This window comes from Pezoporus flaviventris, unplaced genomic scaffold (genome assembly GCF_033815535.1).
Source record: "Pezoporus flaviventris isolate CSIRO_AGI_PZ_B2104156 unplaced genomic scaffold, CSIRO_AGI_Pfla_v1 ptg000016l, whole genome shotgun sequence".
Lineage (NCBI taxonomy): Eukaryota > Metazoa > Chordata > Aves > Psittaciformes > Psittacidae > Pezoporus > Pezoporus flaviventris.
The window spans coordinates 145,430-166,099 of record NW_026892564.1 but is presented as its reverse complement, the minus strand read 5'-3'; the positions used below and the strand labels follow the sequence as shown (position 1 = coordinate 166,099).

The window sequence follows — 20,670 nt, the reverse complement described above, 5'->3', positions numbered from 1 at the left end:
ATCACTGATGCTCCTGTTCAATGAAAAAATGAAAGGAAAAAAGCAGGAACTTCACAATTGTGGTATCCTGGAGGCTGCTGTCAAGAACACCTTGTGATTTCTTTTAATAGTTAAGATTATGTAATCTAAGGAGGAAAGGATGACCTGATTGCCCTTCCCACCACCCCACACCCCCCACCATTGTAAAGTCAGATCCAGAATGTTGGGATTTTGATTAAGATGTGACACTTTTCTCCAGCTGTCCTTCTATTGCCTATGACTAGCTCAAGACTGAGACTTGCGTCATCCTGTACAGTTCTTCACAACTTTTTCCTTGTTTATTCCCCTAATCATCAATTTCTGCTGAAGTTATTACTTTCCACTAAAGGGTGTTACCTATATATACACCTGGATTTTATACTTTGAAGAATAGTTTAGATTTTGTTAATAGATACAGTGTTTTGCAGATACTACTAGAAAGTACTAAGAAAGGACATGGACTATGCTCAATGACTAAGTGTAGGAAAAATCATTAATGAAACATTTCATACACAGTATTTTTTAAAAAATTTTTACTTTTTCTCTCTAATAATTTCTCTCACCCTTACAAGATTGAAGCACAAATTAAATATTTGTATAATTATTATGTTTGTTTCCCTAAAATTATAAATACTTTCAAAAATTAAATTTATGGAGAGCTTTTATAAAAAGAGCTGTTTAAGAGAAAACAGACTTGTATTTGTATTTTACAATTGTATGTGAGTTGTAAGATTTTGTTGTCTATTGTTTTAGGTGTTTAAAGCAGAAAGTGGAGAGAGACTTCTGGAGATAAGTGCCCATGATGATGAAATACTTTGCTGCGCTTTCTCTGCAGATGGTGAATTTATAGCAACTTGTTCCACTGACAAAAAAGTGAAGGTAAATAAATTCAGAGCAGACAATTTTTTTCAAATTAAGAATTTTAATTTCAGTTTTAATCAAATCAGGCAGAGCAGATTATGAAGACTAAAGGGTTTTTTTAACTGTCTTAAATCTTACATGGCTAATTCACCGTTAGCAAATATAAAAGCCCCATTCACTACAAAACATAAAAGATGCTTGATGTTTACATCATGCAGCATTACAATTTATTTTACTTCTATTAGATGGTTCTCTCTAAGTAGAACATTATGTGAGTCCAGTTCTTTCTGTAACATGAGGTGAATGTATCCAAAATTCTTTTTCCATGTTTTTTTTTGTTACATGTGAATTATTTGCAATTTTTAATTCCTATTTGTAGGAATTTTATTTTCTATTGTAGCAAAACCTTTGTGAAATTCCAGTATTTATAAGATTCTAATCTGAATTATGCCCTTTCCCCTTGTAACTTATTTTTTCTAAGTGTAAATATGTATGCTTTCCTTTTATTTTCAAAACATTTTTGAAGTGTTAAGAATGGTTTAGGGCTTCATCTGTATTTCAGCATAGTTTACAGATTTTTTTTTTTTTAAATGAAGTACTTTAAACATATTTAAAAGTCTTTTTCATCCTTCAATTTTGTCTAGATCTGGAATTCAAGAACAGGCCAATGTAGGCGCGTTTATGAAGAGCACTCAGAGCAGGTCAATTGCTGCCAGTTCAGTAACAGTAGTGGTCAGTATCTTTTAGCCACCTGCTCAAATGACACTTTCATCAAAGTAAGTGGAGAAGTTTGAGGTTGGTCTCATGCTGCTTATTATAACATTATAATATATAAATATATTTAAACACTGTAAATTATTTATTTTTTTTTAATGAGCCTGGTAGAAGAGAGATAGCAGCACATTGAGCCTACTAACAACAGCTCTGTAATCGTATTTCTGTGAGGCAGAACAGGAGGGGTGTTTGTCCTCAGCGAAGGAGAACGGGCAGTTCCTCTACTGGTAGGGCATGAAGGTGAAGGCTTTAGCAAGACTTTTAGATGGTGGTACGGGAATGGGACAACATAGGAATGAAATACCTGATTAAAAACAGCGTAAGAAAAATGAAAGCAGAAATTTACGATTGAAAACGTGAATAATGTAAAAAACTGGATGCTGAAAGACTGGGGAGGGAAAGTATTATGGAAGTGTAGCAGCTACATTTATTTATGAAATTGATTTGGCATAGTAAAGAAATGAAGGTGGAAGCCAACAAAATAACAGTATTCAAAGCAAGGGGTTTGTCATGTTAACCATCTGGCACTGTTCAGACTGGGAGGCTGCATCTGAGGGAAGGGGGAAACCAGAAGAACCAAGTAAGACCTATACTGTGGCAAATAAGAGTGCAATTTCACAGTGCAACTAAGCGAATTGTATAGCTAACTGGCACTGAAGATGTCTTGGCTGTAAATAAAATACTTGTCTTTGTTGCAGTGCATGTGCTGATCTGCAGTAGTGTGGTTCAAGGAGCCAGCTCTGCAAATACTTCTATGTGGTGGGATCAGTTTTCTGCTTGGTTTAGTTCCCTGTAGTGGCTCCATTGCCCAGTTCCAGTGCAAGGGAACTGCTGGGAGTAGACAGCAAAGAGTGATGAAATTGTTAGTGAGACAACTGTCACTTCCAGCTGTAGCTAGGAGGAATAGAGATTTTAGGGTTTTAGACAGTGTTTGACACTTTTCATTTGTATTGAATGTCAGAACTGACATATGCACAATAATCAAAAGGGCCTGATTTTTTTTGTTTTTTGTTTTCAGAGAACACCATAAAAGTGACAGTTCTTGTTTTGAGTTCTCACTTGAACTCTCAAATGTACTATTTGTTTAAATTACTTTTATTTATATAGGAAAAAAGGAAGGAATTTGGGCATGAAGAAAGGAAGCCTGGGCTATAGACTTAGAAAACTGTGTGTGTGAGAGGGGTGGTGAGAAGGAGCCCTAAACAAACACATGGAAGTGTTCAAGGCCATGGGTGGGGCTTGGAGCAACCTGGTATAGTGGAAGGTGTCCCTCTCTATGGCAGGAGGGGTTAGAACGAGATTATCTTTAAGGTTGATTCCAACCCTAAGCCATGCTATGATTCTAGGATTCTTCTAACTTTGTTAGTATGGATGTGGCAAGGATGATATTCAGACTGGCTAAGAGTAACCCAAGAGTTAATTTTTGTTATTACGTGTAAGTTACAGAATTCTGAACTTTAAAGTTGAAAGGGGAAGAGGCAAGAGGAAGCTTCTTCCTCGGTTGGAGGAAACTTTCAGTAACTTTCTGCTGTTCAAGGGCGTTGTCTGCACTGTACAGGAAGTTTAACTAGTTGTATGTAATTCTTATGTTAATAGTTTCATGCACATTAGCAGATGGAGTTAAATGTGGGGTAGTGCAGGGCATAACATCAAATCCATGAGGATGTGGGTAAAACTAAAAAAAAAATAGTTGAAGTTTTAGTTGTTAGTGAATGATTTTGAGAAGAGCATGAACAGTCTGTCTTTGAATAATTCTTTAATATGATGATATTTATATGTTTATTTCTCATGCAGATTTGGGATTTGAACAAAAAGTATTGTAGAAATACAATGATGGGTCATGAAAATTCTGTCAATCACTGTAGATTTTCACCAGATGATGAATATGTTGCTAGCTGCTCAACAGATGGAACAGTAAAGGTACAGAGTGTATTTTAAAATCATGTGTTTGTGTTGATGATGGCTTTGGGTTTTTTTTTTGGTATAAAATATATAAGCAAATATGTGTGAGAAAACTTTGTGTCTGCATGATCAGCTTTAATGAATTAAATCCTGAAACATTTGATTAATGGTCCCAGATTAATGCAAGATGGCTTGTCCAGTACCAGCAAAAAAGTTGGGTGCCTGTAACTAAATCCTAGCTAGTCTCAGTTTGAATCCTTCACTTTTTCACATTTTACTTTTTTTCCTCTAATGTACTTTGTTAAGAAAACTGGATGTGTGTGTGTGAACCTTGTTTGTTTTAAATTAGGAAGTTTTTAGGTTAATTGAAAGTTCTGTTATCTCTGTCAATGAATCATCTGTAAACATAAAAGCAATTTCTATGTGTTATTTTTCATATATGTACTAGAAGTGACTTGAGAGGCTTATGTGTTTTTCCCTAGAATGTTAAGTATTCTTTTTATTGCCTTTGGTTGCAACAGAACTACGCTATTTCAGAATTGCAGTTCTTAAAACACTTGTTACTTTTCTGTATTGTTGCTAAATCAGGAAAGAAGAGTTGCTTTAGCTGCTGTTATTCAGAAGGAAAATTGTAGTGGAGACAACAGAAGTAGTAGATTTTTGGCAGGTCCCTCAATGAAATTAAGGTGCAAAGCTAAATGTATGCCACATTTCTTATGGCGAGGGGACTTTTAATAAAGAGTTGCAGAGCAGGTTTATTTTTTTGTTTTATTCTTTTGTTAAGTAGATATTGAGACAGGATTGTAGCTGGAATGAGGGAACACAGGGAGAGGGTTCTGCTACAGTGTAAGCCTTTGTTGGGGTTTTGTTTATTTTTTTCCAGTTTGTGGTTTTTAGTTCTTTTTGTCTAAGCCTTCTGGGTTTGTGAATATTCTAATGCTTTTTCTTGACCAGGGAATGTAGCAAAGGCTTTCTTTTTCATATTCTAACCCCCACCCCTCTTCTTTCTTAGAAGTGACTGGGAGTTAGCTCTCCCCTGTTGAATTCTGTATCGACATTGGTGAAAAGAGGTTTTGTGTATTTCCTTTACTTTTTACTGCAGCTTTGGGGAGTACGCTCAGCAAATGAACTGAAAAGTATTGAGATAAAAGACTTCTTCAAGAATGTAGATGAGCAACCAGATGATGTGGAAGTTTTAGTAAAATGTTGCTCTTGGTCCAGAAATGGTGACATGATTTTGGTGGTAGCCAAAAATAAGCTTTTGGTAAGTACCTTACTTGAATAATTTTTTTGGAGGTAGTATATTTCAATTAAATATTGGTAGTATGTTTCAATTACCTAGAAATTATGATTAAAGATAAAATTCTAGTCCATTAAGATGTTTCACATATAAGATGCATGATTTTAAATGTGTGTAAAGTAAAAATACGTGGCCAGCAAGCTCATTGACTGAGAGGAATACCTTCTAAATTCAAGAATGAGCACTGTTGAATATACAAGCTGTTTGTCTCTAGTGAAGTTACTCAAACTGAGTGCTAACTACTGTGATTCTGTGTTCACAGCTTTTTGGTGTTAAAACATGGGATTTGTTAACACAAGTCATCATGAGTTATCACAGTACAATCCAATACTGTGACTTTTGTCCTGATGATGAGTTAGTAGCAGTTGCTTTGTCTCACTGTTCTGTTGAGGTAAGTGATTGCCTTTTCTACAGTATACCTGGAAAAACTACTTGTAACGTAAAATGTTACATTTGTCTTAATAGTTTCTTGTATGCAGAGGTGAAAGAAATGTAGCTATATTAGCAGGCTTTCAATGTACTTCATTCTGTCTAATTTTCATTCGCTTCTGGTATATGAAATACAAGTTGGGAAATAATGTTTTAAAGTTGTATGTCATTTTGGACAACAGAACTCATGTTTATACAAAAACAATAGTCCACTAAATTTATTTAAAGTTACTGTTTTCACTCTAAGGAGTATTCCTTAGAACAAACCAAGCTCTACCATATGGTGCTACAAGAATGTGGAAACTCACTAAAAAGGAATGAAATATCTAGAGTAACTTTGGGACTAGCATGGCTTCAGCAAGCCTGTACAACTATTAGTTTTGGATTTGGGGGTCGTGGTTTTTTTTTTTTTGTTGTTGCTTGTTTTTTTGGGGGGGGTCAAGTTGAACTTGCATTTTTTTACACTGTGAGTGATTTTTTTTTTTCTTTTTTGCTTCCCCCCCCCCCCCCCCTTAAAATTATAGCAGTCAAAGAGGCTGCTGATTCAGTTTCCTTGTCCACCAAAATGTGATAATCAGGCAGAGTTCATTACCTCTGACTTCAGAATGAGAAGTAAGAAAATACTAGAAAAATAGTAATTAAGTATACTGCTTCTTGTTTTGCATTGTTTTCCTGTAATTTACATTCTAAATCCGTTTGAATTCTTCTTTCATATTTTTATTGTAGTTATGGAATATTAAATCTTTATCAAAAGTGGCATATTGCAGGGGACACATGAGCTGGGTTCATTGTGTGACATTTTCACCAGATGGATCTTTATTTCTGACATCATCTGATGACCAGACAATACGTGTAAGATGTCATCTTTCCATTCTGAAAAAAAGTGAATTTATATTATCAAATTACACATCTACAGAGTTGTTTTTTATAAAAATGTCACATATAATATATACATAATATATTGTTATATTTAGTATTTATGTTCACTTATAGCCAATATATATTTAGTTATTTGTTACAAAATTATTTAGATATACAGTAAAATGAGCTTGTTTTTTTACTTTGTTTACTATTTAGATAAATTTACTGTATATCTATGGGATTTGTGAAGTCCAGTAGCCATTCAAGAGTAATTGTAACCTATCTTGTTTTAGATATTATTTAAATAAGTAATTGTGATGTTTTTAAAGGATCCTAGCACACTTGAAGTTGCTTTCATTGTTAAATGTATTTGCATGTTAATAGTCAGGATAGTTTTCTATAATTGTAACGCCTCATTAAAACTTTACTGTGAAAGCAGAAATACAGTTTACAAAAGTAACCTTTCTTTTTCTTCTAATTGAACACTTAGAGTCTTTAAATTTTGAAAGCAATTGAAGTATAGAAAGCTCTACTTGGTAATTTTTGTAATTGGATCTTTACATTATGCTTTGGATTAGAAAATTGTAGACTTTATATCTATAGACTCGAAACACAGGGGAGTCAGCTAGTCATCCTGAAAAAAATTAGTTCTGTTTCATCCATTGGAATCGCCATAGTAATTGCATAACCTTACCTTGTAAATGAAAATAGCAGAAAGATAATTTTCACTAATTTTAAAACTCAGTGTTACTTGTAAGTTTATAAGTCTTTGGCTTACAAGTAGTCTTACTCAGCCAGTTTTGTATTTTGTTCTTTAATAAAGTTAGTGAAATACTTTTTCTTCAACAGATTTGGGAAACAAAGAAGGTATGCAAGTCTTCTGATGCTGTGCTAAAAAGTGAACTAGATGTTGTATTTCACAATGATGAAGTGATGATTTTGGCAATTTACAATCAGAAGCATTTACAAGTAAGCTGTATTTCTCAATATGTTAATACCTTTGAATTTCATCTGCGAATGTCAGGAAATGGAGGAAGCACTGCAAGTACTGCTTGTCCATTGCTGTCAACACTTGAATTTGTAGCAAATAATTCCTAATGTGTGATAGCATTTTTATATCTAGAAATTCTGCCTAGTTTAGTAAGCAAAAAATGAAGTTTGAGGGGAAATTTTCACACAGATGTCAAAACTGAAGCTGGATGCAGAGGAACAGAACTGTTTTCATGACTGGGGAAGCTGTGGACCCTCCGGGTGGCTCAGATGTGCACAGCAATGTGTAATGTGTGCAGCATGTATAGACCAGGTGTTAACACAGCACATGTACATTATGCTCAGAACTGCTGTGTAATAGCTGAATCAATCATCTCAAATTGGGGGAATGAAAGGTGTGGGCCCAAATCTGCCAGTAGCCTTAGGAGAGCTTGGCATCCTGAATTGTAAAATCTGTAGCAACTACTATGTAATCTTGTAGTCTGGCTCTCATTTGAATTAGTAGACCTGATCTGTTTGTTTGTGATTAGTATATCCCTGTTGTAACTTTACCTGAACTATTTTCTAGAGGAAATGGTGCTTAGATTTTCTACCCTAAATAACAATATTCTGACATCCTGTAGCAATATAGTAATGAGAGAAGACTCCACTCTAGAAAGAAAATAGATTTTCTTTTACCCTTGCACAAGAAAAGAAATTGACTGAAAAGACAAATTGCGGTTAAGCATGTGTACTGTAGTTTAACAATATTTCTCTGCTATCACATTTCTAAAAGCATTCCTTCTTGCAGTTGTGGTGTTTTACCCTATGTAATTTGTAATCTCTCAGAATTGTGGTTCTAGTCACCTTTCAATTTACAGTATGTTATTTTTTAAACACTTCACACTGGTAGCTTTCTAAACTTAACCTTTGGAAATCATTGTATTCTAAAGACTTCTGTCTTCTCCCTCCTTCCCCCAATTGGGAATTGATTTGAGAGTGATACTGAGTTGAGTTTTGGTGTATTATATGTGCTAGTAAATTTAAAGTCATGCTTAGAGGATACACTTAAAGGATTTTATGCTCCATTTGGCATGTGTTGTATAATCTGGCTGGCAAGGTAAATAAATGTGAGTGTGGAGCTCACTATATGGCTTTTGAAATTTGGGAGTAGTATTTTGTTTCCTCTAGTCAGACAAACTTTAAAAAGCCTTCTAATATTGAGATGAATTTCCTCTTGCAAACTTGTCCAGTTCAGAGAGCATTCTATGAAGATAGTTGCACTAACCTTCAAAGCAATTGGTTTATGAAAATAACTTGTCTTTATAATTCAAAGTTTGAAATTGGCACACTCTTTAACATTCTTAGCTCTATATTTTAATTAAGTTTGAATTTAAAGATATTGTAATAACTTCCTATTTTGCAGCTTATCAATGGAAATACAGACAGTGTTATTATACAGACAGGAGCTCAAGAATCCCCCATTTCCTGCTGTTGCTTAAGTGAAGATCTTAAATTTGCAGCTTTTGGACAGGAGAGTGGAACAATAAAGGTATTACATCCTAAATTGTTTTTAAAAAGCAGAAGACCCTTCTTGGTGCTTTTTCTTTTTAAAGAAATATCACTTAAGTAACTTTGTACAATAATATTCTTCAATATAATACTTCAACGTTTTTACATTTGTGAATGATGTCTAAATGACAGTAATTTAAAGGTAGTGCTAATAATGTAGCTCTGAATTTCATTTTATCAAGGACTAAGCTAATACAAATTTTTTATTGTTCCAGACCATTGACTGAGAATCACGTCTTCACAATCCCGTGTTATTTAAAAAATAATTTGATGTTCTTTTCTTCCTTTTCCTCAAGTATGTAAAATATAATTATTTCATTCTTCATTCTAAAGGTATTACAGTTGTTGGATGGGAAAGTTCTAAAGTCCCGGAAGGCCTACAAGACATCAGTGCAGCATTGTCAATTTACATCTGATTATCAGACTCTCATTTCAAGTGCTCATGATGCAGTTATACAGGTTTGGAAGATATTTAAAAAGATAAAGTTATACTTTCCAATTTATTTTAAAAGATCGTGTACACTATAGATAATGTAAAGTTAGTAAATGACTACTGTATTCTTTATTGCTTCATCTTGCAGCAAGAGACTGTAGAAACTGTAGCCTCTATTTATACCTTACATGATAATGAGTATTACACAATATCTATTTTTAATGTTGTGGATGACGGGCACCAACTCCTGTAAGATGGGGAAAGGAACGTTAGTTTTCAAAGGTTACTCAACACAGTTGTGATCGCATGAGTAAAGGATCTGGGATAAGACCCAGAACTGGCTATACATGGTAGGTCTGTCAGTGGGCTTGCTTGCACTGAAGGAGGTATGAAGACCTGTCTCTGAGCAGGTTAGTGTGTCCACCTAGTCCAGTCCAGTCCTGAATACAGATACTAACTAGAAACAGAATGGCTGCACTAATGCAGTCTCAAATTAATCAGCTCTGCCTCTCAGCAGGGTAGATAGGCACCCGTGAAGCATTCTGGTGTGTCTATATTAGCATTTTAGCTCACCTCTGGGATGCATTTCTGAAATGAATGTTCTGGTCATTCATGCGTACTGTGCTTTAGTTTGCACTTCAGAGCAGTTACAGGCATACTGAAAGAATTCCTAAACCTAGAGCACATGCTGCAGGTGCTAATGAGCATTCGGTGCACACAGCCGAATTTGAGCTGTTTTAAATAAAGTCTCCAAAACACATGTGAATGCTGGTTCTCAGCACTGTTTTGCTCACCAAATCCGTTCCAATATCAGTGGTTTACCTACTTGCTGATATACATGCAACCTAAGCAGCATCCGATCTGAAGCTAGCTTGAGTGCCCTCGCTGTGGTCAATTAAGCAGTACAGACCGCTCATCAGTTTATCGGCTTCGGGATCCTTTTCAGGTTGGTTTTCCTCTGAGTCGTCCGCTCCCTCTAGTGGACAGCGTCTCAGTCAAACCTCCAGCGTTGTCTGAACACCTCTGCTTTCTGAACTTTGCAGAAAACCCATTAATTTGAAAACTATAAGATCACTGGAATTTAAATTGATACTTAATAGCTTCTGTAAAATAAACTTCAAGAACCTATTCAGCTTTCAGTGAATAGTTGAATTAAAAATGTGTCATTTTATTATAAAAATGCAAAGCAAAATGGCATTTCATTAAAAATACGCTTTAGAAATATGGAATAAAGTTAATTTAAGTATGGATAATATGAGGTTTGTGAGATAATGGAAGTCTGTTGCAATAATCAAAGGTTTAAAACCCCAGGCTTCTGGGATGCCTAGAAAATTATTCATTTCCTTTTCATTTTTAAATTGCCAGTAAATTTTAAGCATCAAATTCACTTTGAGAATCGGATTGTGTTTATTATAGGGAACTTTCTCATAGATTGAGTATGCCATAGTATTTAATATTCAATCTTCGGCATCTCTCCTATGGATATCTTCAATATCTAACCTTTTAATTATAATTAGTTGCTGCCTCCATAAGAACTTTTTATTATTCCTGTGACTTAAAAGTCAATTAGTTAATTCTTCTCATCTTCGCCATTAAAATTTTGGGATTTTTTTTTTTTAAAGTATTCCATCTCTGTGATTAGGTATGGAATTGGCAGTTGGATGAATGTGTGTTTCTAAGAGGGCACAAGGAAGCAATCAAGGCTTTTAGACTTCTGGAAAATTCAAAACTCCTTTCTTGGTCATTTGATGGAACCGTTAAGGTAAATAAAAGGCTGTGAATTGACAAATCGCACACAATACATTTCACCATCTTTTCTAACATTTGGTATTTTTGCACCTTGTGTTGCCACACATCTTACTGAATTGATTCTAAAGTCTGAGGTGACTTTTTAAGACACAATTTTCCATTTTCTGTTTCTGGTAAGGTTTACAGTCTTTTATTTTAACTGTACCAATAAGTACAACAAAATATTTGCCATATTAGAACTATGTAGTTGAGTTTATCTCTTATATATTCTTGTGTAAGATGCGGGTATGTTAACCTTTTTACAGTGTTACAGAAGTAACCTGTTTTCTTGTCTATTTGTTAGGTTTGGAATATCACTACTGGCAACACAGAAAAAGATTTTGCTTGCCATGGAGGCACTGTTCTTTCCTGTGCTGTTTCACCTGATGGTACTAAATTTTCATCTACTTCTGCTGACAAAACTGCAAAGGTTGGTTACTTTCTGTACACAGATAAAAATGATGGTTTATTTGTCCTGAAATATATGCTGTATTTTCTTTAATTCTGAGGTGACTAGTGATTATTTAAGCTATGCTGTTGTATTTTTAGTATTAAATTTCCTGCATCTGTGAACATGTTTCTAAAGCTATTACTGTTATTTCAGTATTCATCTTGGATATAACTTAAGGCTGTCCTGGTGACTTCTGTGCAAATAAAATGCACATTTAGTGCACAAATTTGTGGAGAACACTTTGCTTAGTTTTCTGTATTGATTTATTAATAGTGTAACATCTTAATTTGGAAGCCTAAACTAAGAAAAAAATTCTGGAACTTCCAGTGAAAGTGCTGTCCATAGGTTCTGGTATTCCCATTTGGAAGCAAGGTGCAAAAAGTAAACTGTTTAATATTCTGGGGCTGCTCCCTTAGATTTTTAAAGTGTCCTGTTATATTTTCTAAAATCTAGCTTTAAACTGATTGATGAATTCTTTTTCTGTGAACAGCTTGAAACTTTCTTGTAAATGACTCAGTTTGATTAGAGTATATTCCAAGGTTAAAAAATACACTTGCATGTGGTAGTAAATGCCTTCTTGTGTGATTCAGATGATAAAAAGACTACAATATAATACATACATAAATGCACACACATGTATGCACATATATAAAAACATCTTAAGTACAGTTGAATACTAATGATTTTGAACTGTCTTTTTCACTTTTCTGTAATGTTTTCCATTTAGATATGGAGCTTTCAAAGTCCATTTGTTCTTCATGAGCTGAAAGGTCACGAAGCCTGTGTGCGGTGCTGTACTTTCTCTCACAATAACAAATTATTGGCCACTGGAGATGACAAAGGAGAAATAAGGGTATTGCTTCAATCTTGCTGTTTATTTTTCAATTCAATTGATAGTTCAGACAGAAAAGTTTTCACAGTTTGTCTAATTTGTTAGCATTGTGGTGAACATTTGGGAGTCAAAAATAGTAAAGTTTGCCACATGAGATTAGTTTGTAACCGTATTAATAGATTTATGTCCTGTGAATGCTGAGAAACTGATTCACATAATTTACCAATAATTCTACTGTGAATTGCATGCATGATCAAATCCTCCATATACATTACAGTTCTAAGAGGAGAATTCATTTATTCTGGTTATTTTGTCACTTCAAGTAGAATGCTTATTTGCAATGGTTTTGTTCTCTAATATTAAAAAAATACATTTCAGCTTTCTGTACTTGAGATTTCCCCCCTTCCTCCCCCTTAGGTTTACTTATACCCATACTCTTCCCTCTCTTTTAGATCTGGGACATGTTAACAGGTGCATTAGTTCACTCCTGCTCCCCAGTTACTGTAGACGAAGGAGAACCAACGCATGGTGGTTGGGTAACAGACCTCTCATTTTCACCTGACAGTAAAATACTTGTGTCCTCTGGAGGCTATCTTAAGGTAAGCCTTTAAACAATAAAATATCCAAACATGCCTAATTAAATGGCAGTGTTCTGATAATTCTAAATGAAAATGCAGATTAATTCAAGGAAAGAAACCTGAGATGTTTTACTGAACACAAAGCTCTTAAATTTTCATGACTGTTAAGCTCTTTTCACTTCTTCTGAAATCTGAAACCGCCCTGAAAAGGTCTCATACAAATTTAGGCTTAGACTTGGAATTTGGTTTTGAACACCATATATTCAATTCTTTTTAGCTTCAGATTTTTGTTATTTTTATATTGTTATCACTGTGTAGTTGTAAATCTGTATTATGCACACAACAGTAGTGTTACATATTTCATGAGGTAAGTAATAAGTAGTAAGACCACCTTTTATAGATGATCAAAGCTGAAGGTAATCTGTTTCGATATTTTTCTACTGCACTGAAATTTTGCAAGAATAGAGGGCATTGGAACAGTCAAGTAAAAGCGTTGTGCTGGATTGCGTTTGGTTCCAATTTGCATTGGTTTACAGTCTTTCCAAGAAATCTGAAATTTCAGATTTCAGTCTACATTCATGCAGCAAACTGATGGTGGAAGGTTTCTCTGTATCTTTGTTATTGGTGCTTACTGTAGATCTTAAAAAAAAAATTTAAAAAAATAAAAAAAATGAGATATCACTGGAAAAAAAGTCTGTCTTGCTAACAAAATTGTAAATGGTTGATCCTCTTGTGAATCCAGCCAAGTTCCTGAATCGAACCATAGTTTCAGTTATATTGTCTGACAATGTGTTTCATATATTCATTTGGTTATATAAAAATGCATAATCTTTTAAATTTGGGGCATGTTACAGTTTAAGTCTATTTTGTGGTGAGGCAAGAGGCAGTACCTCAATTTATTGGTTTGTATGCTTTCTTGAAATTGAACAGCTTTGGTCTTTTTGAAGTTTGAAAGTCTTACGCCTCTCTGCTAACTGGTCCTAAATGTTTTCTACTGAAGATTGCTTGGGTTTAATTTCTAATTCTACGTTTTTGGGAAAAGCAGTCATCCGGGCTTGCCATGATAAGCCTGTTGATAGAATTTATCCTAAGCATTCTTCAACAAACTGAAAGTGTGTTCTTTTTTTCTTTTTTTTCAGTGGTGGAATGTAAATACTGGAGAATCCTTACAGACCTTCTACACAAACGGAACAAACCTCAAGTCAATACGTGTGTCCCCTAATTTCAAAGTGTATGTGACTGTTGATAATCTTGGTATTCTTTATGTATTACAGAAGATGTGATTCATGTGCTGAACACTGCAAAGATAATTCATTTTTTAAGATGGAAAGAAAATTGTGCTAAATGTTTGATACTCATTAAGATGTGAATTATATTTCATTGTTCATGTTGTCTTTATGTATATTTATGTACATTTATGCATGTATTTTCAAATGAACTTGCATGTAATTGTGGTTTTGTTAAGCATTATTATAATCCTTAAATCTTGATTTGTGTATTAAGTACATTGCTTCAAATTTTGTAAGGAAATTATATTAAGATTTGTTCAAATTAGTTAAAATTAATAACAGTGAAGAAATAATAGGAATTTAATACTTTGAAATGTTGCTTTGTGCTATGACTAATGGCTAAATGTTCTCTAGCCATGAACAGAGCTATGTGAGATGCAAAAACATTTTTTTTACTGCGATACAATGATTTTCATTTAGTACAGAATGGAAAGAATCAGGGACATCCGTTGTTTGAAAAATGAAACTAGTTATGTTGGTGCTTGATGTTCAGAACAAATCAAGTAGCTGATTTATAGTGCTTCCCACTTGCAATAAGAACCTTCACGCTTCTAACCTTGTGAAGATAAAAGTGCATTGTAACACATATGAGCTATTCCTATTGAGGAGAACATCTTGACTCTTGTTTTCTCAAGGCAAAATCTGAAAGGATTTTGTAATTGAAGTGGAAGAGATTGTACTGTATTTCTAGTCAAAAGATGGATACAGCTAACCAGCTAAACTAAGAATGGAAAATATTTAAAAGGTATATATTGAAAAATATAAGATTATGTGAATTTTAGTCATTTTTTTCTTTTGGAATTTGCATTGTTTATACAATGGATACATTTTACTTTCATCAGCTTTGTTTACATGAGATTCTGTGAACAGGGATCTCTTGCCTGATAATATGTGATTATTATTTTTTTCTTAATTGTAATTTTTATAGCCTATTTATAGATTCAACATGGGGTAAAAATGTTTTGTACTAATTATACTTGACATATCTTTTGTGAATAATTAGATAACAATTTTTCTTAGATATCCAGTTTTGTTCTAGCAAATTGCGTCTCAACTGTTATGCGTAGCTGCACAAGGATTAATATAATGATTTTCATATTTTTATACTTGGCAGTAGAACACTCCATCTAAGTACTTGATTCTAAAAAGTACATTATAAGTGTCTCAACTGGTACTGAATAATGAAGTTCTCAGTTCTAAGTTGGTTTTTTGTGTGTGTGTGTGCATTTCAAAAGATTTAATATACATTCTTGGTATTTTCCTGGTTTTGACAACTGTTTCTTTTCCTCTTCTTTTAACTTGAAATTCCACCATTTCTAAGGTGCTATTTAATATGGGTCAGTGTAATCAAAGTACTGCTGGCAGAAATCTAAAGAGAAGGAATTCAATAGAAAAAATATGATGTTTTGTATTCTGAGTACGTACAGCATTCAATAAAGATAATCCAGGCAGTACTGGCCAAAGCTGTAAATAAATTTGACTTCCTGAGTGTCCTTATGGGCTATTTTTGGTTTGTTTTCTTTGGGGCTTTTTGTTTGTTTGGTTTTTTTGTTTTGTTTTGTTTAAAGGGTAAGAGAGAGGGGGAGTGCTGTTTTTTAAATTATCTTCTATTGTGTTTTTATTTTCAATTTAAACATAATGCTGTTTTACAAACTACATCAAAAGTACTTTGACAGGTAACCAACAGCATTAAATATAAGCATGGAAGTATGCACCAACAAAAGGAAACTGAAGTCTTGGAATATGTGGTGCAATGTTCAGGACAGAGTTGCTTCTGTCTAGTTTGTACAGACCTTATCATCCCCCTCTGAACAGCTGAAGTTTTAAGGAGCAGGAATCTCCTCTCTGCCGATGTCCTTTGACTGCATAGGCTGTGCTGTTCTTATTGCATGGGACCATGTTGGTCTGAACTTAGAGACCCAACTGGGTAAAAAGATAAGGATAAATGTTTCGTGTTAGGAATCAGGGCTGATAGTTGCCTTTTGTGACAATGCTAATGAAACTCTGACAGGAAAAACTGATCATGTTTTAATGAAGAATGTGAATGGTAGATGAGCAGAGTTCATAGACGATTTCAATTTTGAAGTGAGTAGGAAGCAAGTAGCACAAAGCTTGAAGAAGTGTGAGATAAATAGTCAATCCTTCAGTTACTCTGCAAGAAAAACAGCACAGCAGCTCTAATTGCTGAAACTGAGGAGTGCTTCATAGAAGGTGGTGTTAATAGAGTCAGGATGGTTGCATTCATGTGCTAATGTATGGAGTTGGCTGTAGGCCTTTTTTAGTTTAGGTGGAAGAGAAATAGGGATGAGAGAGTCTGAAGAGCCAAACAACAGATTTGACTTGCAAGATATGATGACAATTTAAATGGAAAATTGTTAAAATAGGGGCCAACCAAGGCCCCCACTTCTTTAAAATACTGAAGAAGCTTAAGGCAGTTTACCGTAATGAGTCCTGCTGTGTCATCTGGTTTAGTTGTTCTCTTTGATGTGAAATGTATTTTGAAGGAAACAAAAGAAAGTTTGGCCAAAAGCAATTTTTATGTAGATGGAACATTAGTGCTTCCATTATCTCTTGTAATGCCAGATCAAATTGAATCAGCCTTCGTTAAAATTTAGCTAATGAGCATTGCCAATTTTATCTAGTTCTTTAACTGAAATCATAATATGCTTTTGTGTAAACAATTTTTAGGTACATTCCCTATTCATGATGCCTATCAGCTTCTGCAGAAGTTTCGAGTCTCTTCACTTTGGCAAGTAGACCTGTAGTGCCTTCACAAATCTTTTCTCTCTTTTGTTTATCAACAAGGAATTTTATCCATATGTGACACAGCTGCTCAAGAGGATGCTTTATATTGCCTTGAATTGTACTAATCCTTTTAACTACATCATTCCCTTTCCCCCTCTCTTATCTTACACAGTCATTTGAAATGGAACTGCAACTGGAAATGCACTTAATTGCCTGAGGTTTTTCCATGTTAAAGTTTATAGATCTCTTGTTGTGATGGAGTGTGTAGGTAGAGCTGGAACTGGTTAACCTGTTGGCAGTAGAGGAACATCCTCCACCCCAAAATTATTCTCTCACCCCTAGAAAATGATGCAGTTAAACTCTATATTACAGAATGCTGTGCAAATTGTTTACCCCCCTCAGGTTTTTTTTATTTAGTGAAGTTTCTGTATGGGACCCAGTTCCCCAGGTTGTATCTAGCTATGGCAGAGTCTGTGTCCTTGTCTCTGCTTTCCCAAGGTGTTTTACAGAAGTTGATGGCTTTGCCAGTTTCAGGGGAAAAGACAGGCTGAGAAAACAGTCTGACTTAGGTGGTTTCTTCTGCTCTTCTAGAACAAAATGTTGCAGGGAGGCCACTCCACCCCATCTTCAGGAAGCCAGTAAATCCAGACTACCAGCAGGTCATCAAGAATTTAGGTATGTTCTTGCAATTGCCAGTAGAACATGAACCCCATACCTAACTGTTCGGTTGCCTTTTCTCCTACATACCAAAAAGAGATGTGGTGGCAATGCCAAGGAGTGCAAAAGTTAGCCTTGCAGCTGAGGGATGCTTTCTGGTATTTCCCTCTGACAGCCCACACCTGGGTATATTTGCCCACATTTTGGTTTCCTCCTCCATCGACTGTAAAGAAACAAATTTATTTGGGCTCATAGAAAGTGATAGAAGCTCTGAGTACTTGGGATGCCTCACTTCTGTTGTGATTTCAAGAGCAGAAGCTAAATGAACCTTAGTGTTGGGAGAACAGGGAGTGTGCCAGATACTTGGAACACTAGTGTGATTTTTGTGCTCAGTTTCACTTTGTTCTTTCAAACGAGGAATGGGACACAATCACTGGCTTTACCAATATGCAATGAGATATTGAGACTAGTCTTTTTTGTGGCTGTTAAGGTGCATCCTAGAAGATCCAGTGAATATGAAGGAGTAGTATTTTCTGTCTGCGTGTGTGACCAACAATTTCAGCACTTCTTGTCTCTTGTCTGCATGATATAGCACAATTGTGTGATAGTTGAACTAGCTGAACTATTTAAGTGCTGTGTTTATTCAGAAAGTATCTGTGTTTCAATAGGCAGTTTCTTTTCTCTCTTGAGGCCTGACTGTTTGCAGAACAAATTAGCTTCCTGTGCTTGTTTCTATTTAACAAACCACAAACTGTATGCATGACAAGTGCTCTGAGAATGGTTAGATTCAAGTCCTTCAGGCTACAGCAGATTCTTGTTCTGTACTGAAGAGGGATCATCTGAGTACTCAGGATACCACAATTAGACTCTGTGTTTATGCAGTATTTTTCATCTTGTATCTACTTCTTTCAATTTATTTGTATCCTTTTTTCATTATTTTTTTTAGCTTTGTTCAGGTTCTCTAATAACATATGAGCTACATGAATTTTGAAAATCATGATGTTTAAAATAACTCAAAATGAAGCAGAGACAAATTTACCCAATCCAGCTGTGTAGGAGTAGATACAATGCTACTTAGAGTATGTGTTATTTCTAATACATAAAATAATGTAAAGTCTGCTTAATATTTAAAATGCCTTTTAAAAATTCTATTTTACATTTCTCTCTTTTCTAAAGCAGTAGGCCCTTTTAATTGTTCTTTACTATTTGTATAGCAAATTTCATTTATGTACTTAGCCAGTACTAGAAAACAACATGAGAACAGGGATTTCCTGTAATTCTGAAAATCACATTATTTGTCTCCAAAGAAAGCAATAACTGGCCCATACTTCTCTTCATCACTAGAATTAATGTTCAGGTTTATGTGTGCTAAGCCATTGTAGCCTGCTGGTTCAAGCTCTTATTTCAGTGCTAATAGGCTTGCAGTGTTTTGAAATCAAGTTTTCCAGTCCAAGAGACACAATGGCAGGGATGTTTCTGTCCGCACTTCCCATTTAGAGCCATTTAAATTCAGCTTTTGATACTATGATGAGTATTGGATATTGTTTATAAGCCCCTTGGCAGAAGTAGTTTAGGAAGAAAAGATTAAGGAAACATTGAAAAATATGCTTTTGTTTTTACAGTGCTGCAACAATGCATGAGAAGAGTGGCATATTTTTAATGCAAGATTTGGAGATGCTTAGAGTTTTGTCTTTTTAACAGGTGTTTCGTTTGTGGTGCGGGGTTTTGTTCCTTTTTTTGTTTTGGTTTTGTGTTTTTTTTGTTTTAGTCTTGTTTTTTGGTTGGTTCATTGGTTGAATTTTTTTTTTTTGGTAGAGAATAGATGAATGAACAGCCATAGGTGTATGCCAGGAGAAGTCAGTCTTTAAATACAAATCAAACATTTTGATTTAAAGAATCCACTCTAAAGCCAATAGTCATGTCTTGGTGTTGAGCACTCAGCATCTGGACAATAGTGTAGATATACTTACACAAGTTGGTAGCTCCTAATTTTTGCAGTGTATTTGCGTGTTTTCTTACAAGGTGCCGTGGAGTTCACTTATATTCATTACCATATAGCAATTACACATTTTATATTTCCTGCTGTACAAATGAGAGATTGGAGGAAATGTGTGGAAGGGGTCTCATCAATATGTGACTTGAACTTCAGAACTGGGAAATGTGAGGAAGAAGAGTTTCAAGGAGTTTAACATATTAAATGTTGGTTAAATTTTACCTTTATTTGAATATATGTTTAACAATAGCATGAAAAAAGGTCACCTGAGTGTATGTGAATTTTCAAAATATTCATAGAGATATTTTTAACATCATGCAGAAGTTGCACTCTCAATTTCTCAAAGCCAAACAGTTGTGGCTTTTGTCCACTCTAAAAATTATACAGCAGATACTAATATTTTTTCTTTCTACAGTATCAAGGATGCAGCTATTAAATTGCTGCTCTGACTCAGCAGCTGATTTTTTTCATAGTCTGAAGCACTGGGATTGAGGTAGATCTTCTGAGTACATGTTCATTCAAAAGAAGGATGCTTAAGTGGCCAAACTGAATCTGTGGAAGAAGAGTGTGTTTTTCACTGCAAGATTGCAAGTGAATACCTGTCAGAGACAGGTACAATTCAGTTGAACTACATGTGGCCTGTAATTTTCTTCACAGTTTATCTTGAGCATTTAAATTTGGTTAAAAGTATGTTAAGCAATAGATGGCAATAAGCTAAAAGCTAATTTGATTGGTTTATCTTGTTTTTCAAAAAATATCTTTGTTCAAAGGGTTAAAATATCAGTTGTGGTAGACATGGAAAAAAGTCTTGAAATTATGGTCTATTTTTGCTTTTAAAGTTCTATTACCTCTGCAGCTTTTTACACTTTGCAGTTTCTCTGCTTTACCCCTTATTACATCTCATATTTAGTCCTTTGTTACTACTGCCTGCCTGTTTGTTTCAAATGCTTTTCCACTGTTCAGGGTTCTAGTATTGATAATGCTAGGGGACGATTTGCTGGAACAAAGTTGTATTTCACTCACTATCCTTTCTTTTATCCAGAGTGGCCTTGTGGAATGAAGCGTTTTCTCAAATTGTGTTCTGGATCTCTCTGGTTTCTTCAGTGTGTATTAGTGAAAAAAATAACGATCTCCAACAAGCTGTTACACAAGTGCTTTTTTGCATTATATTTGCTTTTTTTATGCTAAAATGTGAGTCTGGGGAATAAAGATCATATC

The 20,670-nt window shown here is 34.7% G+C and overlaps 1 protein-coding gene across 5 annotated transcripts in view; it reads left to right on the top strand.

The window, feature by feature from the left end:
* Positions 1 to 15,532, top strand: part of APAF1 (apoptotic peptidase activating factor 1) — a 31,124-nt gene extending 15,592 nt beyond the window's left edge. For 4 of the 5 annotated variants that reach the window (XM_061454546.1, XM_061454549.1, XM_061454547.1 and 1 more), the window contains 14 exons: positions 772 to 897; positions 1,524 to 1,655; positions 3,448 to 3,573; positions 4,658 to 4,819; positions 5,118 to 5,246; positions 6,011 to 6,136; positions 6,995 to 7,114; positions 8,541 to 8,666; positions 9,020 to 9,145; positions 10,762 to 10,881; positions 11,212 to 11,337; positions 12,086 to 12,211; positions 12,643 to 12,789; positions 13,908 to 15,532. In XM_061454546.1, coding sequence (XP_061310530.1) covers positions 772 to 897; positions 1,524 to 1,655; positions 3,448 to 3,573; positions 4,658 to 4,819; positions 5,118 to 5,246; positions 6,011 to 6,136; positions 6,995 to 7,114; positions 8,541 to 8,666; positions 9,020 to 9,145; positions 10,762 to 10,881; positions 11,212 to 11,337; positions 12,086 to 12,211; positions 12,643 to 12,789; positions 13,908 to 14,051 — 1,836 coding nt within the window. In that variant the 3' untranslated portion in view covers positions 14,052 to 15,532. Of the gene's footprint in view, positions 1 to 771; positions 898 to 1,523; positions 1,656 to 3,447; positions 3,574 to 4,657; positions 4,820 to 5,117; positions 5,247 to 6,010; positions 6,137 to 6,994; positions 7,115 to 8,540; positions 8,667 to 9,019; positions 9,146 to 10,761; positions 10,882 to 11,211; positions 11,338 to 12,085; positions 12,212 to 12,607; positions 12,790 to 13,907 lie in introns of those variants that run through there. The other variant, XM_061454550.1, reaches the window with a different exon arrangement.
* Positions 15,533 to 20,670: the final 5,138 nt, after the last annotated feature.